The sequence below is a fragment of the Neltuma alba genome, unplaced genomic scaffold (genome assembly GCF_004799145.2).
Source record: "Neltuma alba isolate B1F8T4 unplaced genomic scaffold, ASM479914v2 tig00011033_pilon, whole genome shotgun sequence".
Lineage (NCBI taxonomy): Eukaryota > Viridiplantae > Streptophyta > Magnoliopsida > Fabales > Fabaceae > Neltuma > Neltuma alba.
Window position 1 is genome coordinate 234,131 of NW_021635784.1, and position 27,125 is coordinate 261,255.

General features: G+C 33.3%; 3 protein-coding genes and 1 non-coding gene across 4 annotated transcripts; all 4 read right to left on the reverse strand.

The window, feature by feature from the left end:
- Window positions 1-507: 507 nt before the first annotated feature.
- LOC114760870 (uncharacterized mitochondrial protein AtMg00860-like) lies at window positions 508-1,071 on the reverse strand. The gene has a single exon (XM_028950170.1). The coding sequence runs from the start codon at window positions 1,069-1,071 to the stop codon at window positions 508-510; it is 564 nt and encodes a 187-aa protein (XP_028806003.1).
- On the reverse strand, window positions 1,072-2,421 carry LOC114760871 (uncharacterized). Its single transcript, XM_028950171.1, has one exon. It carries the CDS (start codon window positions 2,419-2,421, stop codon window positions 1,072-1,074), a length of 1,350 nt encoding a protein of 449 aa, XP_028806004.1.
- Window positions 2,422-15,370: 12,949 nt separating this feature from the next.
- Window positions 15,371-24,911, reverse strand: LOC114760865 (dihydroorotase, mitochondrial). The gene is made up of 9 exons (XM_028950162.1): window positions 24,783-24,911; window positions 18,717-18,795; window positions 18,172-18,317; window positions 17,833-18,014; window positions 17,463-17,599; window positions 16,887-17,052; window positions 16,691-16,807; window positions 16,276-16,436; window positions 15,371-15,824 (listed from the first exon to the last, which is right to left on the reverse strand). Exons 2-9 carry the CDS (start codon window positions 18,741-18,743, stop codon window positions 15,630-15,632), a joined length of 1,131 nt encoding a protein of 376 aa, XP_028805995.1. The 5' UTR covers window positions 18,744-18,795; window positions 24,783-24,911; the 3' UTR covers window positions 15,371-15,629.
- LOC114760885 (small nucleolar RNA R32/R81/Z41) lies at window positions 19,402-19,485 on the reverse strand. The gene has a single exon (XR_003742097.1). It is a non-coding gene; the product is annotated as a small nucleolar RNA R32/R81/Z41 (small nucleolar RNA).
- Window positions 24,912-27,125: the final 2,214 nt, after the last annotated feature.

A 27,125-nucleotide genomic window follows, 5' to 3' on the forward strand; every position in this document is an offset into this window, starting at 1 on the left:
CCTCTTCTTGTACCTCAGGATTCCTTCTTCACTAATTTCATAATCAGGCATACGATGGGTCTCCACTTCCTCTCGGATGCTTAGTAACCGGTTATCCTCTATCTGTGCAACCTTCAAGTCTCAAAAGAACTCATAATCACCCAAAATTGATTGTAGAGTGGCTGGAGCCTTATGCACCACTTGGAGATCTCTCAATCTCTCTAAGCAGTAGTGTTCCTCCAAACTCATGTGAAACACATGCACCTTTTTCCTACTCAAAGCGTCTGCAACCACATTGACTTTACTCAGATGATACTTAAGCTAAAAGTCATAGTCCTTGATGAATTCCATCCACCGACGTTGTCTATTATTCAATTCCTTCTGATCTATTAAATACTTCAGGCTCTTGTGATCGCTGAAGACTTCCAACTGTGATCCACATAAGTAGTGCCTCCATATCTTCAATGCAAAAACCACCGCCGCTAATTCCAGGTCATGTGTAGGATAATTATCCTCATGCGGCCTTAATTATCGAGATGCATAGGTAACCACTTTACTTTCCTGCATCAGGACACACCCTAAACCCTTAAGGGAAGCATCAGTATAAAGGGTATATGGTTTACTAGGATCTAGAATAGTCAATAATGGTGCCGTGGTCAACTTAGCCTTCAGTTCTTGAAAAGCTGCCTCACACTTTTCGTTCCAGATAAATGGTTGGTCTTTCTTGGTCAACTTAGTTAGAGGCATGATGATCTGAGAAAATCTCTTGATGAATCTTCGGTAATACCCAACTAAGCCCACGAAACTTCTTACCTCTGTCACAGATTTTGGTGTTTCCCATTTTAACACGGCATCGACCTTGCTAGGATCAACAGCTACTCCCTCGGCAGATACTACATGGCCTAAGCACTTCACTTCTCTAAGCCAAAACTCGTACTTACTTAACTTAGCATACAATTGATGATCCCTTAATATTCGCAATGCAATGTAAAGGTGCTCTTGGTGTTCTTCCTCATTCTTAGAGTATATCAGAATATCATCTATAAACACCACAATAAACTTGTCCAAATATGGCCTAAAGATCCGGTTCATTTAGTCCATAAACACCGCTGGAGCATTCGTCAAACCAAAAGGCATTACTAGAAACTGATAATGTTTGTATCTAGTGTGAAAGTCCGTCTTCGGGATGTCCTCTACTCTAACTCTTAATTGATGATATCCCAACATTAAGTTAATCTTGGAAAACACCGCTGACCCCATTAATTGATCTGGCAAGTTATCAATCCTAGGCAAAGGATATTTGTTCTTGATAGTCACTTTGTTCAACTTCCTGTAATCTATACACAATCTTAAGCTCCCATCTTTCTTTCTCACAAACAGTATTGGTGATCCCCACGGGGAGACACTTGGTCTAATAAATCCTTTTTCAAGTAACTCTTTGATTTGCGTTTTCAGCTCTGCCAATTCAGAAGGTGACATTCTGTACGGTGCTTTAGAAATTGGAGTTGTCCTTGGTACTAGCTTAATGGAGAATTCAACTTCCCTTTCAGGAGGTAAACCAAACACTTCCTCAGGAAACTCCTTTACTACCTCAATTTGGTCTATACCAACTTCTTTATCCGTACTAACGAAAAAGAAAACAGCATACGCCTGACAACCCTTCTGAATACACTTAGTTGCTTGAGTAGCAGACAACCACAAATGACCATTAATAGCCTCAACTATCGTAGTGCACAAAGGAAGAGTTACTATCTTTCTTTTGCAATCTAGAATAGTATTATTTGCTGATAGCCAATCCATGCTAATAATCACGTCAATACTCTTGAGGGGTAGACAAATCAAATCAATCACAGACTCACGATTCTCAAGTTTAAGCACAAGACTTAAACACGCCTGTGTGGTTAGCACAGTGGCTCCTGCTGGAGTTGACACTTTCAACATGTAAGACAAATCATGCATTGGAAATTTAAACTTTCGAGCACATTCCGCAGCAATAAAAGAATGAGTGGCACCATAATGAAACAACGCAGGTATATCATGTCCTTGAAGAGAGATAGTACCTCTAATTAGATTAGGAGATGTACCAGCTTCCTCTCTAGTCAGAGCAAAAACTCTCCCAGGCATCGTGGATCTGAAGCTAGGAGTTTGCTGTTGCGTTTCTGGACAATTGCGAGCTATATGTCCAAATTTATGGCATCTGTAGCATTCCCAACACTGTCCTGGGTGATTTCTCCCACATCTCATGCAATGACCACTAATACTTGGTGTGGATCTAGCCGGTTCATAGTGGACACTCCGATCTCCTCCTATACGGTTCCCCTGAGCCTGTCTCCTCTGCATAAAGCCTCCACGGGCTAAATTCTTTTGATTCTGGTTGTTGCCTCTACTTGAGTTACCCGAGCTCCCATAACTATAGCTACCCTTCTTATTGACTCCTCCCATTGGCCTCATAAAACCAGAGAATCTGCCCTAATTATCTCAACGTCGGCTCTCCTCTACCTCTCGGGTTCTGCTAGCTGTCATCCTGAGTTTCGTGCAGGCATCCTTGAAACTCTTAAACTCATATAAAGCCATTTGCTATTTCAACTCTGGCCTCGCCCATTCTATTAATTGTCGAGCCATCCACTCTGGGTTATCATTCTGCTGTAGGTAAGTAACATGCTTGGAGAGGTCAATATATTTGGCAATAAACTCATCCTTATGCATGTTCTTCTGTCAAAGAGAATAAAAAGCGGTTTCTTTTTCTTGTCTCATGGCTGGGGGAAAGTAGTAATCAAAGAACATCTGCTTGAATTCATTCTAAGTAATCCCCGAGTCATCTATGCCGCTTACGATCCTCCACCACCTCTTAGCTTGGTCCCTCAATAAGACTACCGCTGCTTATACCTTTTGGTAGGTATTACAGCCACAAGCTTTAAATATTGTCTCCATATCATCGATCCAAGCCTCAGCTTTGTCAGGATCCATACCTCCATCAAAAGTCTTCGGGTGATGCCGCCCTATGTCCTTCCATACACTTTTAAGGTTTACCACCTCTTCTTTTCCTTGTCGCCTTTGTGAACTACTCTCTTCTCTGGTTCCTTCAATGGAATCCCTGTGGGTGACAGAATTTCCCACAGATGGCCTAGGAAGTCCACTCCCTTCAAACTCTTCCACAGCTTTCTTGATTCTCAAATCTTCCTCCATCTTCCTTACTCTCTCATCTACCACCGTAACTACCACTTCCCTTAGCTGTTGCAATAAGGTCTCTTGGTTAAACTGCAGAGGATTCAGTGGTTGATTAGGCGGGTTTGTAGATTCATCCCCACCTTGATCGATTTGTCGGGATCGCGTCCATACCATCCTCCCCACCTAAGGATGGAACCCACCAAAAGAAACACAAAGTAAAGTCAAGCACAGATACAAAGTAATAGGGAAGGTTATGTGAGATTATTATATATTGCCACTAAATGCAATGTAATGTAACTCAGTTCACAGAATCTTTAGCTCTGATACCAAATTGTGACAACTGTTCTTTCAAAACCATTTTAGATTAAATCCAACAATTTATTTGAATGATTAACCATGATAGAAGAGAAGAAACCTTAAAATTTTAAAATTGCTATCATGGTTAAAAGAAATAAACTTATATTACGAGCCACATCAATTGTTAACTTGGGCCTTGAACTTTCAAAGTCCAAAAATATCATTCCACCCTTAGCCCAAACCAAACTTATACTTTCAACCACACGAACTGATAAAATATTTTAATATAAGTCATGGAGCCCATTAGTCAAAAGTCAACACTATCAAATGGGCATAATATGCAAAGTCTTAAATATCTCTAGCCTTCCAATGACCTCCCATATTAGATAGTAGTAATTAAAAGTATTAGTTTATAGTATTAGAGTATATGGGCCCTATGTGGCAATATATAACAATTCAACATATAAAACAAAAGCAAGAAGGCTATACAAGCTGTAACAGCACACTATGCTTCCGCAGCCTTCCCTGATTGGTCACCACCTGAACTATCATCTGAAGATAGTAAAAACCACGGGGTGAGACAAACGCCTCAGTAACCAACTTTCCAACTCACCATACATATTAACACGTGCTCGTGAAGTGTCAAGTGAGACAGTTATTATTCTAAAAAACATAGATATATAATTTCAATAATTCAAACCCTCACTATGAGGGCTAACACACAAGCCACATAAGTCTATTCCTCACTATGGGGGATTAATCAGACATATAGGCCTATCCATCACTATGGGGGATTAATCAGACATATAAGCCTATCCCTCACTGTGGGGGACGAATAAGAAGCCACAAAAGCCTATCCCTCACTATGGGGGACGAAGGAAGAAGCCAACCAATGTGCACCAATGGCGGCCTTACCACATGGTAGGATAGTGTTCAATCCAAAATCCAAATAACAACCAATCATTCACAATATAACGAAAAATATCTCAATCTTTTCTCAGTATAATCCATAAGATATAAATCATATATCTTTTCCAAACTTCTCAATCACAATTCCAAAAATCCCACAAGACAATTTTCATAGCTCAGAAGATATAATATATTTACTCGAATTCCAAATAACAAATATTACTCAAAAATAGGAAAATACTCACAAACAACATATTAGCACATATAACAAGTGGAAAGTGGTTACTTCTCGTCAAAGCAATACTAAGGATTACCACAGGGTCAATCCTTTGCTCAACCAATAATTAATCTACACAATTAATATAACTACATATTAATATAAACTAATTAATTAATTAAACTTCTCTATCTTAGTTAAATTTATAATTTAATTAAATTTTTATTCTAAATTCCCGCAACTCTCATAACCCAAAAATTATTAAGTATTTTAGAAACAACTTAAAATTTCTAACAACCCAAATTATTTATTTACCACCTCCAAATTATTTACCTTAATAAAAAGGATTTTTCACAATTTCCAAATATAAAATTATTATGTTCTAAATTCTAAAAATCCCATTTTAAGTTTAAACCTCAAAATCAAACTATCAAAAATTCAATAATACTTCAAATATTTATAAATAAATAATCTAATCAAAACTTTAATGGTATAACTACCATATATATATTTCCGTAAATAATAAAATTTTTAGCTACAATAATTATTTTAAAACCTCCAGTTACCCAATAAATAAAACTAAACCGATTAAAATCTCAATAATATATCAAACAATCCAAATAAATTATTTAACTTGAATTTAATCAGTAAAAATATGATCTATCCCATAAATAACAGATTTTCAACTAAATAAATTAATTTAAATACTAAAACTAATAAATAGAGAAATCTAAACCGATTAAAATTAACAACTCATTTAATTTAAATTTCTATAGTCATATTTTGTCAAAACTCAATACTTAGATCATATATAAGTCTCGAAATTTTCTCCAATCACTATAGTAATAATGTAAATAGGAAGCTCAAAATATAAAGGAAATATTCATAAAGAAAGTTTGATAAAAAGAAGTAATTTATGTACCTAAAATATCTTCAAAGCTTGCCTTCTTCCTCACAGTGACCGACGATAGCTCTCTGCACTCTTTCACGCACTCTATCTCTCTTTCTCTCTGTCTTTCTTGTGCTGAGGAGGCAAAATGAATTGTTGGGGGCGTATTTAACACCCCCGGCACATTTATTTGGGGGGGGGGGATTTTCAAACTCAACCCCCAACCCCCTCCGCCCCCCCAACTTTCCACTGATTTTATTATTATTGTATTATAATAAATTATTATTATTATTTTTTACATAAATCCTAAAAATTAATTTAGGATATTACAAGTAAAGCCTGATTTTAGAGAAAATTTAAAATAAATAGTTAGAAGCTAAGATAAATTTTAAAAATTTTCAGCAGGCTTTCCCATATTACAAGCGGATTTTTCCTGGAGAGAAATGAATTTTTGGAGGCCCAAAACTATTTTTACAAATAATAACCAAAATAGTTAGTTTTGGTTAGAAATTGATAATTGTGATTAGGGCATACTTTCTCTTTTTTTCTAATCATTTTTGGGCTTTATTTTAGACTAAGAGAGCCCAGAAATTTCATGTAGCCATGGTCCGTTACGTAAAGAGAGTTTAAACTCAATTTAAGCTCAAAATCTAAAAGAAAAATCTAGAAGAAAGAACACTTGGCATGATCTGAAATTTGGGGGTTAAGAAGAGGGACACATGGCCCCTTAGGTGGTAGAAAATGAGGCCATTTGGAGGGGTTTAAAGTCAGATTTTGAGCTCTATAAATACCCCCTAATATATGAAATTCGGCCAAAAATTGCCAAAAGAGGGTAAATTCTGTCCAATTAAAATATCACCCTTAAACAACACCCAAAACCTTCTAAATCAAAGGAAAATCATCAAGGTTCAAGCAAGGATTCATTAAGCTATATCTAAGCTTGATTTTGGTTAGATTTAAGGGTTGTTTTAGTTGAAATTTCATGGCAAATCCTAAGTCTACATGCTGCTAATTTTCAGTCAAGTTGAGAATGGATTAGGGAAGGATAGAAACTATAAATATGAGCTTAAAATAGCATGTTTAATTGATGTTTAGATTGAATTTTGGAAGAAAACCAAAGTTAGGGTTTTAAACACACTATTTAGTCACTATGGAATCTTGATGTTAGAGATTGTTTCAATATGATTTCATGATTCCAATGAGTTTAAAATGTGTTTTTGTTAGGGAAACACCAAGAAAAAGTGTTTAAAATCATTGGAATCAAAAATAAAAATTTTAAAATCTAAACCTACCCTATTTGGCCAAATCAGTTTGAAGGGGAAGGAGTGTGATTTTTTAAATCTGATTTGATATTTGGATTCTACATGAAAAATTGTGTAGGAATAGCCTAAGAGATTGATTGAAATAAAGAGAAAATAATTATGTCAAAAATAAGAAAAAAGGGGTTTAATGGAACTTAATATTGAGTATTAGTGTTTATGCTTGGATTATTGGTGATTTGGAATGTGTTTATACTTGGATTGATAGGCATTGTGTAAGAAATCAAAGAAGAGCACAAATTTCCTAAGGAGGCTGAATTGTATAACTAATCAAGAGGTAGCATTGAACTCATAATTTGAATGCTTTCTTGCTTATTTAAATGTGTATGTGTTATTTGATTCATGTTGCCATGATGTGATTGAGCAAAGCATGTAATTATGTGTGGGAATTCTATGTTAAATATGCGTTGGCATCATGTTATGTGGAATGATTAATGGCATGAGATGTGGCTATCTTTCCATGGCAATGAAAGCTTGTAAAAGCTTGTGTATGTTTATGCTAGTTTCATGATAACGTGTCACATTTTCACATAGCATGATTAGCATGACAATTATGATTAATTACTATTGAGATTTCTATGAAATCTCATTCCTTTATGTTCAAATATTCACCAATTAGGGGTTGGATCAAGCAAGGACAAAGGAAAGGAGATCGTCTTGGGAGATAATTAAGTTTAATGCCTTTTGGAGTTATGTTTTGTAATTATTATGAATTGTTATGAATTATTGTGAATTATGTTAGAATATTGTATCAATGATCAAAGTAATATGCATGTAAATATTTGGCCAAGGAATCATGTTTAAATATGTTATATGTGCATGGAATGGTCCAATGAGGTTAAAAGAGGAGAAAAACCAAGAAATTGCATGAAAAAGGAATGAAATAACCCTAAAAATACCTCAATTTGGCACCAACGAAATTCTGTACAATTGGTTAAGTTTTGAGCTAAAAGTTGGCAGGTTTATAGATAATATTTTTAGCTTTCAATGGTATTTTATTAAATTTAGAGTCTAGTATGAAAAGTTATGCCTATGCGAAGTTAGGTATAAATGCTAAAAAATCAACTATCAACTATATACTAGAAATCTTGTAATACCCAGATATTCAATTGGATCGGGTCGGGTTGGATCTTGCAATCAATATATTTTGCTTGGTATATTATTAATAAAATCATATTACAATTCAAAATTTATTATTCTGAAAAAACGTGTTATTTAAATGCATTAATGAGAAATTATTAATTAGAGAATCAACCAATCAAATTCAAAACAATGAAATGATTATGTTTTAAATGGATTTCCAAATTTATTGATTGGGATATTAATACAATAATATCTTTTATGGCATATATTAATTAATTAGATTGAAAATGGATTTTGAAAATTATATTAGTTGTAATAATAACATTCAAATTCAAAATAACAATTGAAAAATAACACGTTCTTTTAAAAATTTAAATTTTAAATTACATTTAAATGCTTTAAAAAACATTTTTAAAATTGAAAACCCAATAAATATGTAGAATCACAATTTCTTTTGTTTTATATTGATATTGATGATATGGTGCACGCTGATAGCTTCTTATTTTACATTTTTTATTTTAATATCCTTTCCATAAAATCAATTAGAGTTAAATTCAATTATTTTTTTATACTCAACAAAAGAATCTTGTGATATTATTTACTTTCTATTTGGATATATGGATTTATGTTGATTTGGATATAATTAAACGAGAATTTAATTGGAGGTTCAAACAGAAGAATTTTTTAATTAAAATTCGCATCTCCATTTCAAATGGTATAGGTTAATTAAATGACGCAAAAAATAAAGGAAACCTTTGCAAATTGTCTTATGATTTTCACGTTATTTAAATGGTGCACCTTGGAAAAAAGGGTAATGCTCCCCAGCATTTCTTTCACGTTATTTACAACGCTAGCTCCCCATAATTAACCCAATCTTTTCACGTTATTTGCCAGCATTTCTCTCAATTAACCTGTTCTCACACAGCTTCATATTTCAATGTCAAAGCAAATAGTGAACTTCCCTCACGATTTGATCAAGGATGTAGATTGTAGCAAAGAAACGTGGTGCATCATTGTTAGAGTGCTAAGGAAGTGGACAGTAGCTAAGAAGTCCCCACCCTTTGATGTTTGGAAAGTTAGTATGATTTTGTCCGATGAAAAGGTTAGTAAGTAATAGTATTGTTTTGTTCATTGAAAAAAATATCTGCAGTGAACTCATTTCATTGTATTCTATGTAACCAGGGTGATAGGATTGAAGCTTCCATTGCTCATAAAGGACACATACAAAGATATGTCAGAGATTTAGTAGAGGGTGGGGTTTATCAATTTGAGAACTTTGAAGTCGTGGACAATGATGACGACAATTACAAAACTTGTGACCATCCTTGCAAAATTATGTTCCATGCAATGACATTTTTTCAAGAGCATGATTTGCCAATCCCCCTGTATGCATTTAACTTTGTTCCAATCAAGGACATTGCCAACAACAATGCCAAAAACAATGCCAAAAACAATGAATTAGTTGGTTAGCACTCCTTTCCTATATTGTTTTCGTTGATTGTATCTAATGCATGTTTGTGTTTTGAGTGACATTATATCTATTTCACGCAGATATTATTGGATTTCTACAAGCATTTGGAAACTTGGTTGATCATAAAAATGATTCTGGAACAACGAAGAAATTGGCTCTCACTATTGCTGATCAAAAGCAACACACTTCTTTTTCTTATCTAGGACCTCCAACAAGTGAGGATAAAAATAGATGATTGCACATCAATTTGACATATTCTTATCTTATTATCGTTTATTTGCAGTGAAACCCGGGTAAATGCATCTCTTTCTGACTGGCTTTTGGATATTGGTGATGGTCGCATTGGTTTACCTGATGATGGAATGGCAGAGATAGAAGTCCCTGATGATTTTTTAATTATGGACTATCATGATCCTCTGCAGTCGATTGTCGAAGCCACATATCCTGATCTTTTACATCATTTAGCTGATTCCGAATATCTCACTAATAGGGCCATTTTGACACTGACAGTTGAAGTGGTTGACCACATTAATGACTATATGTGCTCCTTACTGCCTGGCGAGCCTATTGAATATTTTAGCTCTGATTCTGTGAGTATAGCTGATCAAGGTTGTGCATCATTTCAAGAATTGTATACTACCGAATTCTTGAACACAATAAAATGCTCTGGCTTGCCTCCACATAGACTTGCAGTGAAAGTTGGAGTTCCCATAATGCTGGTGAGAAACATAGATCAAGCTACAGGACTCTGTAATGGCACAAGACTAAAGATCACATTTCTTGGTAAACACTTTATTAAAGTAATAGCTCTTAATGGTACAAGCACAGGTCAAGAAGTTTTGATCCATCGAATGGATATGAACCCTTCAGAATCTAGACTACCGTTCACGATGACAAGAAGGCAGTTTCCTATCATATTATCATTTGCCATGACAATCAACAAAAGTTAGGGACAATCAATGACTAATGTTGGCTTATACCTACGCAGACCTGTCTTCACACATGGTCAATTATATGTTGCACTGTCAACGGTTAAGTCTATGGATGGCATCAAGATTTTAATTCTTGATTCAGATAAAAACCCAACAAACAAGACGACTAATGTGGTCTACAGAGAAATATTTCAAAACATCATGTGAAGCTTATTGGTGATTAAATGTTTCTTTATAAGGTAAAAAAAGATTTTTGTTGTTCTTTTTTGTTAATTTTGTTGGTACTTTCATATTACTCTTATATATCCTTTTTTATGTTTTAAAAAATTATTTTCATTAATTTTATGTCAAAACATCTATGCTCAAATTTTGTGTGCATTGTTATGACAAAATTATTCATAATTCACAACCCGTGCAACGCACGGGAGAGTTTTCTAGTTAAAAAATAACCATATGAATAGTACCACTTGCGTGAATTTTGGGACTAATTGGTAAAGTCTAAATACCAATGAGTATTTTTTCTCTAAAGATCATATTAAAAGCTTTAAATAGAACTCGGAACCACCTTATTTTGATTTTTTTAAATTAGTTATGATTTTTCAATGTTTGGTCTTGATCAGGATTATAATGAATAGTAACCCAAGTATGGAATTTTTAAGTTCGAATGTTTCTAACTTAAGGCAGAATGATTCCAAATAGTTCCAATTGAGATAAAATATAGTCTAAAAGTAAGATGTGACACTCTTGATTTCTTTCTTGTTTGTTTTTTAATGGCTCAAGCAGATGTCCAATCCTATAATATAAGTTCATACAAAGATGAGTCAATACTTAGTCTATTTACATATTATGATTAAAATATAATCTCTTTTGACACTACTCATGAACTCTGCCCTTTTTATTTACTAGTTGCTCATCCTTAACAAAGTTTTTTTAAATATTTATATTACATATTTTAGGATATTTGAAATGTCTTCCTTTTTCTCATAAGTCACATTCTCTCACTTAGTAGCTTATCATCGTGGTTAAAAATTATTCTCAGCTATGGCTTTTAAGAATATTTGGGGTGTCCTTTCCTTACAAATCCTCACAATATTATTTTCTACATTCTTTGAGAACATTAAACTAAATCATAAAACTCTAACCTCGATCCTGTGTAGTTTATAAGTTCCACTTTCAAGTTTAGTAGACACCCTTTCCATAAATCATCTAAACCATGCAATTTAATTTCTAAAGTAATTGAGAATATTACCTTTAGGAAACCCTTTTCTGTCTTCTTAACTCATTGGAGCACTTAATTTCAATAAAATTAAACCCTTCCTTGTCAAAATAGTGGCTAGCCAAAACAGGGGATAGGAGGAAGTTTATAAAATTGGATCCTCATATATAGCCAATCACTTAAAAGAAGCCACTAGAAACTTGTGTGTGCAGTTCATCATCTTAGGATAATCAATCCCATAGTATAATACTTTAAAACAGCAGCTATTTTATATCCTTAGCGCTTCGAAAGCTTCATTCATCAAGCATCACAACAATTCTAACATACAACTTCATTAGCACATAAGGCTTCTCGCCTCCTTAAAAATTCCGAACAGCATCTCTCATCAAATCTGAAATTGTCCAGCTCCAAAAATATTATCCTCACCATCATATTCAGGCACTTAGATACATTCTAATAATTCAAAATATTTATTTAACGATTCAAAGCATCAAACAATGGAGCAACACAGTTCCATTTATAAGTTTCAACTCCCAAGTTAAAAAAAAGGAACAACAACCACATCACAACCCATCTTCATAACCTATTTGCCTTAGCACATTAAAACTCTTTTTGACAAGTACCATAAGAAAAGTCAGACATGCTCCCCGAAAACAAAATTCCAGATTCGAAAAAAAAAAAAATACTCCAACAATTCAAACGGCACTCGATATTGACATTCAACCACATGCATCGCTTCATATAATCTCTACAAGCTTAAACTTATCTCTAGCTATGCTTTCTTTGCTTACACCTTCATTGTCTCTCCCTAAACCAGATTTTTAATCATCATCATCTTAAAAACTATGCACAGACGGAAAAATGAAGATGGATTAGTGTTTAGGACCCTTACCTCAATCTAAATTCGGACAAAGAGTCTCTTCACTTCTCTTCTTTTCTATTTCTATTCACTTCTTATCTTAACCACTAAAATTAAAAGTTTAACGGTTCAGATTTCATGTTTTTAAAAATAATTTTATAAAGTATTTTTTATTATTGTTTTGAATTATACGGACTAAAATTTAGTAGTTTTATTTAATTTTATTTATTTGTTTTTCAAAATTTAACATTTTATTCATAAATTTATAAATATGAAATCCGTTTAAATTTCAATCCTATGGCTGGGAAGAGAAATGAATGAAAATGGAGAAAAAAGAAAGTGGAGAGAACCTTCTAAATTCAAGGTTGCATGTGAAAGATGGTGCCTCCATCAAGCTCTTATTCCTCTTATTTTCTCCTCTCCCTCTCCCTCTCTCTCTCTCTCGAAGGTTCAGATCCAAAATGGGGGTGAGGGAGTGCTCAGATGGAAATAAAAGGGTGAGGGTGCCACGTGAGAATTGTGTGAGGTGGCCTTTATGCCCTTCTATGTTTTGCTTATTTTCTTTTCGTCCTTTTTCTACTTTCTGAAGTTCTAAGATAAATTCGTAAATTAATGAACAATTTTTATATGAATTTTTCTTATCCATTAGCTTTTTTGGCTCATAAAATAACTCCTCTTGAAATTTTGGGCCAAAAATTAACTCTGCTTTTTTAAAAAAATTTTTCCAAAAACAGTACTTAATTTCATAAATTAATCATTAACTCATTTTAAGGATTTTTTTGCCTCAATTAGCTTCCTTAACTCATATACTAATTATGCTAAAAATTTTATCTCAAGTATAAACCTCTAACTATTTTTCTTGAATTTCTAAGAAAACAGGGCTTTTTTGCTCTAAAAATTAACCTTAAAATTATTTAAGCCATCTTTGGAGAAATTAACCCTTCCATAATATTCTAAATTCTCAAAATTAATATAAATTTTTATTTTTTTCTTAGGGATTAAATAATTTTTAATAATTATTTCTCTTTTAAATTCTCATTCGAGATAAGCTTTTTGGCTATTAAAAATATTTTTAAAGCTCTAGTTCTTAAAATAACTCTTTGGAACCTCATAATCACTTAATAACCTATTTTTTAGAGCCCTAAATTCAGGATGTTACATAATCCACTTAGGGCACAAGAAAAACATGGAGACTAGAGAAGAAGAGTATGGGTTTATTCTATTAATCCAAACAATTTTTATTTTTGTAAAAGAGGGCATTTTTTGTTTTTTGTTTAAGTTTTTTTCATTTTGGGCTCAACCGTCCAGCTTTTATAAAGCCGCTCCGAGTCCTGACCAACCCGTGATTTCCGGACCAATAATAGTTGAACGGCGGCTCAAAACGACCTAATTGATGGAATGGGTAGATACTTATAACTAAGCCGCTACTTGGACTGGCCAACAGTCCAACCAATTAGAAGTCCGATAGGGTCTGGTTCTCAAAACATTGCCTTGATGAGATTAGACTTGCAAGTGAATCAAGTTTGTGGGTACACAATTTTAAGAAAATTTACTAGTGAAATTCATTCCAGCGTATGACCATGAAAATTTTTCAAGCTATAGTAAGTTAATTTGCTTTTCCAAGATTGTATATATCTGCTCTTCAACCTATTTTTTAGATTATTGTGTTCATCCATCTTTGTCTTATTTATCCTTGTTCTGATGAATATATTACGTTTATTGATGATGCTAACTACATTGACAGAAAGAAGTGGGTTTATTGACGGTGTGAAGCTTATTCCTGTTGGTGCCACCCAGTGACATGTTTTCATCCTTTTTGTTTTCTATTTTACAATCTTTAGAATTCCTTATTTACAATGGTTTAGATCTTATGAGCTCCTTGTAATTGATTTTATTACAGTGGACACCTATTTTGCATCATATTGTCGTGATAAACATGAGAAGGCTCAAGTATGTCCTGCATGGTGTTTTGCAGGCCAGCCAGTGACGTGTTTTCATCTTTTCTGCTAGTTTTTTTTTTTTTCCTGTCTTAAAGTACTTAAGATGTCTTTTCTTGCACTTTCTTATGTTTGAATTATTTGCTTTACAGGTTTATGAGGAAGTTACAGATCCTAGTGTTGATATTTTTCATAAGGAAAAGGTCTTTATTGAAACAATTTTAGAGCCTTTACTTCAAAGACTTTCACAGTTGAAGGTTGTAATGGAACATATTACTACTGTGGATGCTGTTAAATTTCTAGAATCTTGTAATGAAGGCATGTCTAATCATGTGGTTGACTAAGCTTCATTTTTATGTTATTATTTCGTTTTTTCCTTAATTTTCTCATGATTTGCTTTATTTGTCAGGTTATGTCGCTACAACCGGCACACAACAGCATCTTCTTTTGAACCGCAATGCTCTAGTCCAAGGTGGCTTGCAGCCCCACAATTATTGTTTTCCACTCCTCAAAAAGGAAATCCACAATGAGCTTCCGCCCGAATGCGCCCCAATAATTTCAACTTCCAACATCTTTTAGGTGTTACACCACTAGACTTCATTAAAAGCTTGAAACAAACGATTTAAAAGGCATGAATGCATACTTGTAACATGAATGCAGCTCTCTTCCATTAGGTTTTAAAATATTCTTATTGCTGGTCTCATCTGCTGATATTCTTTCGTTGAGCTTGTCGTTGTTACTTTTGTTTTGCAAGATAGGCCATTGTTTTTGCTATTTTTCCTTAGAACTGATAGCACTCTTCATAGAAGAGGTAAAAAAGAATGTAGTTGTGGATGTGCTAGCATATATAACTCCCCTGTCACTCTCACTCTATGCAGAGGTTTTTGAAGAAGTGACAGCTTGATATATGTTAGATTTTACATTCTATTAGGTACAAATCTTCTATTTGCATATAAGTATTTTGTTGGGTCTAAAGAGCAGGGGAAGAGGGTGAGTTCTGGTGATGAACGAGCATTTCCTCAAATGCCAGTGCAACAGCCTTAGACCCAACCCTGATAATTAGCCAGGTTTAAACATTACACCCACCTATCATATGGTCAACAAAACTGCAAATATGCTAGATTTCATACTGCAAATATGCTAGATTTCATAGTAATTAATTAATGACCTGTTTAGTAATGGATAATAAAAAAATTTTAAGAAAAAAGAAAAAACGAAGCCGCAGCATGCAGAGCTAATAATACACAATTGAAGACTAAACTATCAATGTTTGGCTCTCCAATTTGTTAGACTTCTCCAGTATGATTAGTAGTCGGCAGAAAGACGCTGAACTTTTAAAGGAAGTGACATGAATCAAGTAAGGATTGCCTCCCATTCAAGCGTTTCACCCGCAAACATGGGCACAATGTCTCCGAATGGAAAGGAAAAAGACTCTGGCACCTTCCATCGAGTCTTCCTCAGTTTAATCTTTGTGCTGTTTCTTGGAAGGCCGTAGAAATCTGGTCCATTAAAGCTTGTGAAGGCCTCCAGCTTGTCCAGTGCACCAGCCTTAAACATGAAAACAATTTACAAAGAATCACGCAAAGCACAAGCCTCTTCTTCTAGCTAGTTGCATCACACATATAAGCAGTTAGATGCTTGTGACTATGTCACTGAGGAATCACTGGATATTTGCTTTAAAAGATTGAAGAAATAATTATGTTGCTGACATTAAGGAAAATAATATGCTTTAGTCCAGAGGGGATAAAGAAATAGATAAAGGAAGAAGGATGCAACAGATGTTGGAATTCGTATGTAGAAAGATCACTTTTCAAACCCTTTTGCATTGATGCAATCAAATGCTATTCATGAATCGACACACTGAAATTTAACCAAATACTCACTTATCACCGAAACTCATCCCCTTCCCTTACTCCTTAGACCCAACAAAATGCTCATATGCAAATAGAAGATTTATACCCAAAAGAACGTAAAATCTAACATATGATCAAGGTGTTACCTCTTCAAAAACCTTTGCATAGAGTGATAGAGCGACAGGGGAGTTGTATATGCCAGCACATCCACAACTACATTCTTTTTTATATCTTTCATGAGGAGCGCTATCAGTTCCAAGGAAAAATCTTTTACTTCCACTAGTAACAGCAGAAACAATAGCTTGTCCTGTGAAACAAAAGTAACAAGAAAAAATATATATAATTATGTGAAGAAAAAAAATCAGCAAATCATGACTGGAAGTAAGACATATTTCAAAGCTTAATGGAAGAAACCTGCATTCATATTATAAGTAGATCATAACATTCATGCCCTTTAAATTGTTTGTTTCAAGTTTTTAATGAAGTCTGGTATAACACCTGAAACATGTTCAATCTTCAATGGTGAAATTATTAGGACTTATATGACAGAAAAAAACATACTGTGGATTTCTCTTTTCAGCACTGGAAGACAGTAATTGTGGGGCCGCAAGCCACCTTGGAATAGAGCATTGCGGTTTAAAAGAAGATGCTGTGGTGTAACAGTTGCAGCTACATAACCTGACAAATAAAGCAAATAATGAAAAAACGAAATAATAACACAAAAATAAAGCTCAGTCAACCACATGATTAGACATGCCTTCATTGCAAGATTCTACAAATTTAACAGCATCCACGGTAGTAATATGTTCCATTACAACCTTCAACTGCGGAAGCCTTTGAAGTAAAGGCTCTAAAATTGTTTCAATAAAGACCTTTTCCTTATCAAAAATATCAACACTAGGATCTGTAACCTCCCCATGAACCTGTAAAGCAAATAATTCAAACATAAGAAAGTGCAAGAAAAGACATCTTAAGTACTTTAAGACAGGGAAAAACAACTAGCAGAAAAGATGAAAGCACGTCACTGGGCGGCCTGCAAAACACTATGCAGGACATACTTAAGCCTTCTCGTGTTTACCACCACAATATGATGCAAAATAGGCGTCCATTGTAATAAAATCAATTACAAGGCCCACAAGATTTAAACCATTGTAAATAAGGAATTCTAAATATTGTAAAAGAGAAAACAAAAAACATTCTTATATATAACCACGTATAAATCAGGTTCATCCAGTTAAAAAGGGAAGGAAACAATGGATAAAAACAAGAGTGACACTTTTTCATTTTGATAAAAGAAGACAAATAAGAAAGTCACATAACATCATATAACTACCAATAATGGTATATTCTGCTGAACCATCTCCTCTAGAGCAGGAAAACATTTCCCAAAAAGATCAGTAACACCGTCTTGGGAGTTTGTGGTGGCACCAGCAGGATAAAGCTTCACACCATAAATAAGTCCGCTTCTTTCTGTCAATGCAGTTAGCATCATCAAATAAAGATAATATATTTATTAGAAAAAAGATAAACAAAGACAAAGATGGATGAACACAATAATCTAAACAACAGGACGAAGAGCAGATATATACAATCTTGAAAATGCAAAATAACTTACTACAACTTGAAAACTTTTCTTGGTCACACACTGGAATAAATTTTACGGGTAAATTTCTTTAAATTGCATACACACAAAATTGACTCACTTGCAAGTTTAATCTCATCAGGGCTTGTCATGTCTGTTAGGTAAAGAGTCATTAGTGGAGTGAAGTTACTATCTCTAGGCAGTGCTTTCAAGATGGACTCTTGATAAGCCACAGCAGCAGCCGTGGTTGTAATAGGTGGCCTCAAATTTGGCATAATTATTGCCCTTCCAAAATGCTTTGCACTGTAATGAAGCATTAGTCATTAATCAGGATTCAAAAATCATTTCATTTGTAGGAATATTAAAGACACTAGAAGAAACCATTCCTCCCGTGCATTCCCTAAAATTTGAGACTGTATTTGGGCTGACTACAGGCCTTTCCGTTATTAAGTGAATTTACCTAGAAGAGATGACAGCTTTGAGAAAGTCGCCATCACGAAGGTGAAGATGCCAGTCATCAGGTTGTGTGATAGTAAGCTCCATCTTTGGTCCTTTAGATAGTAGGTGCTTATGCACTTCAAATTTTTTAGATGAAAAATTTAATACCTATAAATGAAGATAACAAAATAAGTACCAGTAGAATCATAAAAAAAGAGATAATTCATGCATAAGGCTAGGAAGCACATGAAAACAAAGCTTGATTTAAGTGGGGAAAGAAAACAAAGTTAGATTGCAGAAACAATTTAAAGTGTAGTAGTGGCTGTCCTTTAAGGATAAAAGAGTACAGCTACACTTATTAGAGTTTATATACGACCATCAGCCAAGTATTGAAGACATTAGAAGGTAAGAATACAGCAGGATATGTCACCCTTTTTTCAAGACTTGTTTTGCCATAGAAATCTAGTAAAGGACGAATATGTCATTGTTTAAAAATTCATGAAATAAGTTTGAACATTTACTAGTAAAAACAACTTCACAAATAAATTTAAAAAAATTGAGAATCACTTGGTAAGGAAGGGACAAAGTCTTCATCGTTCTTAATGCCGCATAGCCATTACAAGCATCTCAAAGCTGGCAGAACTACCTGTTAGAAAGAAATTATAAGATGAAAGGAAATAAGGAAATCAGTTTACTTTAGCAACCCCAATTATTGCAAAATCCAACTCTAAAAAAAATTCAATCCTAGTAAAACAGTCATGCAAGATATAAAATTTACAGAACACTCATTTATATCATATCCAGAATTGAACATTTAATTTTGTTAATAACTAGCATCGATGGATAACATTTTTAAACACACAAATATATATATGGAAAAAAAATTTTTTTTAAACACAAGTAAAATTTTACCCTCTCTAAAGGACGTTTAATTTTTAAACTTTCAACTACTCATTACAGCTTTCTTTCAATTTTATATCAGATATATGGAGATATGATATAGATTTATGACATTTTCTACGGACTAAGGGTGTTTGGATCTTCATTTCTAAAAACGGAGGCGGAATAAATCAAATTTCCCCCATGCAGAGTGAGAGAAGTCAAACAATCTTCTCTATGACTACAGTGCAGGACAAAATACTACACACCCAAATATATGAACCGGTTTGGATTGAAGATCCAAAATCCTTATCAGAATCAAGAACTCCAAGCAACAAGAAAAAACTAATAAGAAGATGAAACCAGAGTCGATAGACAAATCAGAAAGAATGTAGCAAGGATAGTTTTGATCATTGATGATCACAAATCCTTTAATTTGCTTTCATCCTCTTTGCCGCCATCTAAATCATTTCCTTATTCGTTGAACGCAATAAAGTCATAACAAATTGAAACGAAGAGAGAGGATAAATTCAAAGAGAACCTTGTGCAAAACAGCAATGCAACTAAACAGCTTAAGGAGGCGAGAGAATGGCCTGCTGTAGAAAGGCAAGGGGTAGAAATAGGCCAAGCCCATATCAGGCAGCTTACGGCCTGGCCTATTTAGGGCCTAGTTTGGCCCAGCCTGTTTAACAAAGAGGCTAGGCTCGAGCCTTTTTAAAAGCCTCTTAACAAAAAGGTCAGACCTATTTTATCGAGACTGGACCTATAAGCCTGCAGGCCTGGCCTGTTTGAGTTTTTTTAATATATAAATTTGCATATATTATATGATTAAGTAATATTTTAATTTTAGTGTTAGATAGGTTATTACCTATTAACCTTAGGTCTTTTAACTCATTCATCATCACCTAATACTCACTGGTGAGTATAGTTGGCTTGATCATCTCTCGAGTGCCAATCTCTTGGTTTCCGTTTACGTTCTCCAATCTCGTCTCCAGCATTCTGATTTGTTCGCTTCCATTCTCGTTCCCCTCTCTCCACGAACTCATTTGTGCTATCATCTTCATAATTGTCTCAGTTTTCTTTTGTTTTTTTTGAATCAGGTTTTATTTCAGTTATGTATGTGTGTGTAATATGTGCTTTAAGTTTATTTAAAGCCTATTATTTATAAACAAGCAGGCTTTTAAGACTACAAAATCTTATATTTATGGAAGGCTTTAGTAGGCTCAAGGCTTAATTCATTCCTTCAAGTCCCGTTTGGTACGAAACATTAAAAATGAAGGGTAGGGATTGAAATTAGAATTGAGAAAATCTATTAAAAAAGTGCTTAACATGAGAGATTGCTTGTTACATGGGATTAGACAAACCTATGTATGTGGAAGTGGAGAATACCATGAGGAGAGATGGTATTCCCCAATCCCACTTCTATGGGTTTGCCTAATCCTATGTAATAAGTAATTATTTATGCTAGATACTTTTCTAACAACTTTTGTCAATTGCAATCTCAATCTCTATCCCTTATTTTCAATACTTCGTACCAAACGATACCTTAAGACCTAAAAGAGGAGGCCTTTTTAAAAGCCTACATTATAAGTAGGCCTTTAAAAAGGCTCAGGCCTTGTAAAAGCTCAAGCCTGAGTCTTAAAAAAAGCCTCCATTTAGGCTCAGGTTCAAGCCTAGGCTTTAAACCTCTAGCATAGGCTCAAGCCTATTTGACCAAAGCTTGGCCTGTTTCCATCCCTAGGCAACTTAGAGGCACGTCTTTTAAACTGCTCCAATGACAACCCTAGCTTCGAAATCTAGATAATGCTTACTGCTTTTGGGCTTCCCCTGGCAATAGTTTTCCGTTTAAGTATTTGGGCCTTAGGCCAACTGTGTACTTTCAATGGGCTTGATTTATTTGTTAGATTTTCAAACCAAAAAACAAAAAAAAAATTCTTTGTTAGATTTTGAAAATGGTTCAGTTTATGAGAAATAGACGAGTTTTTGTTTATGTAATATCTATTACATTAGTAATTAGTATTAGTAAGATAGATCTTCATAAAACTAATGGGCGTATAAACCGCTTGATAAGATCAAGAGGGAATCTAGAAAGATGGAGAAGTATTCTCTTTCATTTCGGTTTATATGTATATCAAGACTTTGATATGAATCTATTTATAGGCATCCAATTATTAAATATTAATACATAAATTGTATTGTACTTATACTAATACAATGATATATACACTAAAATCAAAGATAACAATGTATTTGGTATGCATAGATGCTCTAAGACTTAATGACTTGGATTCATAAATGACATATGAAATGACTCATAAAAGTAATAATTAGATTCTTCGGATTTGGAGAGATTGTGAACATTTATAAGGTATGATACTCATTCTTTTCATAAAAAAGACTGTGATAGAAAAACTAGTCAAAAAAGATACGAGAGATGTATGAAAATAATTCAGGTTAAAAATATTTTTTTGGGCCAAAATTCAGGTTAAAAATAGAAAAGATGCATATTAAATGTTTTAAATATTTTTATAATTAATACTTGTTTGTCAATTTTACTCTTATAATGAATGTTTAAATGTGAATCTTCATATTTTTCTTTCATATTTAATATAGATAAAGTTGATAATTTTTTTTTAATTTAAGACAAATTTAATGAGTTTCTTGTTATTTATTAATTCTAATTAATTAGTTAAAAGTGACTTATATTATAGACTTGGAATAATACCCTATAAACCTTTTGAAAAAAAAAACTCCAAAACCCAAAATGATTTTTTTCCACCAAAAACATCGAAAGCCAAAATAAGATCGAAAGTAGATCTTCTCCTTCTTCCCCCCCCCCCTCATTTTCTTCTCAAAATTTTGTCTCTATCCTTATATTAAAAAATGAAAGGTTCATATTTAATATTTTATAACATCATTATTATAATATTTTATAAATTAATTTTTTTTCATTTTTTAATATTGCAGTTATAAACTACGTATGTTTTTATTTTGTATTTTCTTTGGCCATTATATATGTCAAATTTTAACAGTTTAGTTCTATATATTTGTGCTTATAATAAAAATTTTCTAAAATATTATATTTAAACTATCCACTATTTTTATACAATATTTTGAAAAGAAAAAAAAATGAAAATGAAAAAGGAGAGATACTAGAACCAAAAAGATTTGCAGGGATTTACTCAAACTTGAACTTCAACAAATAAAATCAACAAGTGACTCAAATGACATATGATAAGTTATTTATGACCAACATAAAATTACAGCTCAAAAAAGCCCAACGAAGCAACCCAATAACAACACCATCCCGACCCTTTTGGTATTAAGTAGTAAGTGTGTGCGTGTGTGTATCTATATCCTACCTTCATAACCTTTATCCTGTGTTTGGATGGAGAGAAAATGGGGGAAGAAAGAAAATGAAAATGGGGAAGAAAGAAAATGAAAGAGGAAAATAGGAGAAGAAATGAGTTTTCCTCCGTTTGGATGAGGGGAGAGAAGTAAGAGGAAAGAAAAGTAGGGGAGAAAATAGGATGTGGGACCTACTTTATTTTCTCTCCAACTTTTCTCTCCACATATGGAGAGAAAATGAGAGGAAAACTCATATTCCCTATATGCCCTTCTCAAATATAATCCAATAATATCACATTCCACCTTTAATACAAGTTTTTCTTTTTAATTTTACTTATGACTACTTCATAATTCAACAAAATTATCTCATTATATTGTAGCCAAAATCAAAAGCTACACATGAACTCTATTCTTTCACATTCAATGAACAATGCAAGAAATTCGCACGAATTAATATATATATATATATATATATATATATAGATATGTATAACTTCTTCATCTCTTTCAACTTTATATTAAATTTTCACTAGTTATTAATAATCTTAAATAATAGGTAACTTATTTGTATCATTTCATTATGTTTGATTTTAAAAAAATTCTCCACTTTTTTTTTATTTTCACCTTTAAAAAGAATTTTTTTACTAAATTATTTGGTTTTTACAATATAATCACATGGTAATAAATTTTTATCAAATAATTTGATTTTAAATTATTTAATGATATTAACACTAATATGATTTTTTTTTATTATGATATTTAATTTAATTTGTAACATGATATATTTTGATACAAGAATAAAAGTATTTTAGTCCTTCACATATTTGCTCATTTTCTTTCCTTCATATTTTCCCTCGTGCATCCAAACATAAAGGAACATAACATTTTCTCTCCAATTTTCTCTTCTCTCCATTTTCTCTCCTTCTATTTTCTTTCCTCCCAACTTTTCTTTCCATCCAAACGGAGGCATAACATGAGCACCTCGGTAATTATCTAGTATAAAGAAGCACCGACACAACAAAATTATAATCAATTTTGCAGCTTCAAAACTTTAAACCTTTATGCCACCATTCATACATAAATATATATAGATACATATTACATTCTCAAGTATTAAGAATTGTCTTGCCTCACGCTATTTGGTGATGTGATCATAGAAGTCTAGGAAATTTCAGATTCAACATCATCAATCTAACTACCATTTGTCACTTCCAATTATGTTTTCAATGATTTAAACAGAACCCCAAGACTGTAACAAATTAATAGTCAAAATGAACTTAAATATTTTCTTTTCCCTTCTTTCATATCTCCCACGGTTCCTGTTAATAAACTTTTCCGCATGATAAGAATTTTAAATAATCTTGCAATATCAACACATCATTTCATTCTCCACACTTAAATTCCTCATATTCTATTATTCATATTCCCATTTCAGATTCATTAAATTAGTCTTTATCAGCTTTTGAATTTCAAAATCCGAATTCCACAGCCTCAACAAGCATCAATAATCTATATTCATACACACACAAGTATATGGAAATAAGTATATATATCAGATTATAGTTTCGAAAGTTACATCCAGCAATAACACTCAACATACCCAAAATAAATTCAGCCACCACAAGCTTGGTTTCATTATCTAGATATGATTTATGTGACTTAATTCATTGTTCTACATTTCCTTAAGTTAAACCCAATGACACACAAGTCAAGGCTGCAAGCAACAACAGTATCTTATTTAAAGAGGCCTCAATCTGCTGTTAGCTATATCAATCTCACTTGCATTTAAATATTCTTATTCTTTAATATCAATGACAGCACAACAAAGTCAAATCAGTTTCCAACATCCCATTTCCTCAAACAACAATAGTATAACACTTATTATTACTTAATTCATGTCATTAAATCCATTACTTCCATCCTTCAATTCGGCAATCATCACCCAGCCAAACACCCACTGGTTCATATATACACACACACACATTCTTATAACATATTTTTGAATCGTGCCCCTCTCATTTCATTTTTTTTTTTTTTAACCGAAGTTACATACACAGAAGAACACAGTCCATGTTTGGGCACTCTTCAGAATCAAGACGCAGCAGCATTTACCAGCCTACAATCTCATAATTATGTGTATTGCATCTACCCATCCAAATCCCATAGAGCTCGACGCCATATGCCAGAACAGGGCAGGGAGATTGAGTTTTGGAATCATCAAAAACAGAACCCAACAACACCTGCAACACTACAATTCACTTGTTCAAGCTTCTAACTACCTCTTCCTACCGTTAATCCCTTAGTCATTGACTTTGCCCCTTTTTCGTAGCCAGAACCGATCGCCCCATCCCACGAAAACCACCAAATCACAGAAGCCAAGGATGGGAAGAGACTGAAGGGACTTACCTTGATCAGAATCTGGTGTTGCATGCGCCTCTCCGATTACTTCTTCTTGTTCCTCGTTCTCCCTTTGGTTCCCCGCCTCTCACAAACCCTCTCAACTCTCTTTCTCTCTCTCTTCAGCGGGGCCGGCCAAAAGCAGAGTGGGGAGGAGGTGTTTGGGCTGATTAAAAAGAGGAGGGTGCCCTTCCGTCACATTTTACTTCTACTTTGATTCCTCCACAATAAAAAAATAATTTTAAAAATTAACTCTTAACATTTTATATAAATTTTATTCCTTCAGCAGCTTTTTTAACCCTCAAAATAATTTTTTCAAAAATTTTAGGTCAAAAATTAACACATCTGTCACACCTCTTTTTATATCCTATTATATGTTAATTGGAACAAATATAAGTTGTTTCATAATATTTCCGGATAAAAAATTTTAAATTTCAGAATTATACTATTTATCATATTTGTACATTATTCATCTGAGAATGAGCCAACTTTGAAAATTCATAACTAAATCTAAAAAAATCAAAATAATGTGGTTCCAATTTTCACGTGAACGTTGCTAAGAGTTCTATGGAGAAAAAATAATCATTAGGTCCAATCCCGTCTAGAATAATTCCAGGAAATTCGTCAAAGTCTACTGTTTATTTAGTAAGTTTTTAAATTTCCAGTATTTTTGCCCAACTTTGAACAGACATAACTCTTAGCACACAAGTCCAAATTTAATGAATTACCACTTGTTTTAAAGCTAAAAATGAGATCTTTTAGCCTGCAAAACGTCAGATCCAGACTCCAACAATTCCTTACTATTTTATGTGCCACAAGTTTGGCACTTTTTAGGAAATTTCTATCCCCTAATTATCACTTTCTTGATTTATTTCCTCTTTTTCCTTCATCCACATTCTTTCCACAATGCATCAAGCATAATTCCAACATTGAAACATGGAATAACAATATAATTTACATCAAAATATCATCCATAACTTATCATAAAGTCAACATAAAGTTTAGTATATTTGATAAAGGTTTCTGAAATAACATAATATTTATAAAGCCATTTCATCCCAAGGCCAACTCTTTCCCTTGCTCCATGCCTGGTCTACTTCCTAATTAGTGCATAAAATGACATAAGAGGAGTGAGATTTCAAAAAAAATCTTAGTAGTATATGAATTATAATTATCATGTAAATCAATACAAGTTTAATTGTGACATGTCATGCAATCCAAACCATTCCCAACTCATAGGAATTCATACTAAATATCATGCAATGAGAGGAGCATCATATTATCTACATTGACATACCACAAAAGTATTTAGCCAAAGCATAACCAATGTCAATCAAACAATCAAGGTCACCACAGAGTTCCTCAAATCCAAGCAACAATAATCATAACAAACAAGCAAGATAAACAATCAAATTATAATTCAAAGCTACCTTTTTATTGTCCAAATGATTACTCCAAAGAACAATGCTTCTCCTTAGTTCCTCCTCTCAATGCCTATGAAACTAAGTATAAACATAGGCCATATTAATCACAAAACAACTTGGTTCCAACACTTTAACATTAACTTAACAATTTCCCCTCTTTTCTTTGATTTTTAACAAAATGATTCGTTCTTTAAAATCAATCATCTCATGACTCAATTCTACACAATTTTTCATGAGGAATCCAATGGTGCAAGATTTTTGAAATTCACACTCTTTCCCCATTATCTTCACCTGGCTGAATAGGGGGCTATATATTTCTAAAATTTTCATTTTTTATTCTAATGATTTTAAACACTTTTCAACAATTTATCCCTATACAAAAACATGTTTTAAAGCCATTGGAATCATCAAATCAATGAAAAACAAACTCCTTCTCTATGAACAGTGTTGGACGAAATGAAGAACCAAAACCCTAACTTGGTTTTCTTCCAAAAATCAATCCATACACCACTTAATCTTCCTTATTCCACTTGATTATTAAAGTTTCTATCCTTCCCTAAGTATCACACATCTCCACCAAATTTTTTAGCATTTTCCAGTATTTTTCCAGCATTTTTCCAAGCAAAAATTCTAATCCAATCAATATAATACTTAGGGATAATGATGCTTAGACATACCTTAATGTTTTCTTGGTATTTGTTGGATGATTTCTTGTCTAATTCTAATTCCTCATTAAATTTTAAGGTGAAAAATGAATAATATGACATGGTAATAAGAAGTTTACTAGTAATTGAGAATATGTTATCAATTATGGATTTTATTTTTGGGATAATAAAACATGATATAGCTCTTCTAGAGCCTTATTTTTCATCTTTTACCTAATGGTAGAAACTTGTGCACTCATTGAGGGTTGACCACCATTGGCTCT

Excerpts from the sequence above, each read along its gene's own strand:
- LOC114760870 (XM_028950170.1), bottom strand. The coding sequence starts at position 1,071 with ATGAACCGGATCTTTAGGCCATATTTGGACAAGTTTATTGTGGTGTTT.
- LOC114760871 (XM_028950171.1), bottom strand. The coding sequence starts at position 2,421 with ATGGGAGGAGTCAATAAGAAGGGTAGCTATAGTTATGGGAGCTCGGGT.
- LOC114760865 (XM_028950162.1), bottom strand. The coding sequence starts at position 18,743 with ATGAAGACTTTGTCCCTTCCTTACCAA. Across the intron at positions 18,318-18,716 it reads CTTTGTCCCTTCCTTACCAA|GTATTAAATTTTTCATCTAA; the intron begins GTGATTCTCAAT and ends CTTCATTTATAG. Across the intron at positions 17,600-17,832 it reads TGATGAGATTAAACTTGCAA|AAAGAAGCGGACTTATTTAT; the intron begins GTGAGTCAATTT and ends CTGCATTGACAG.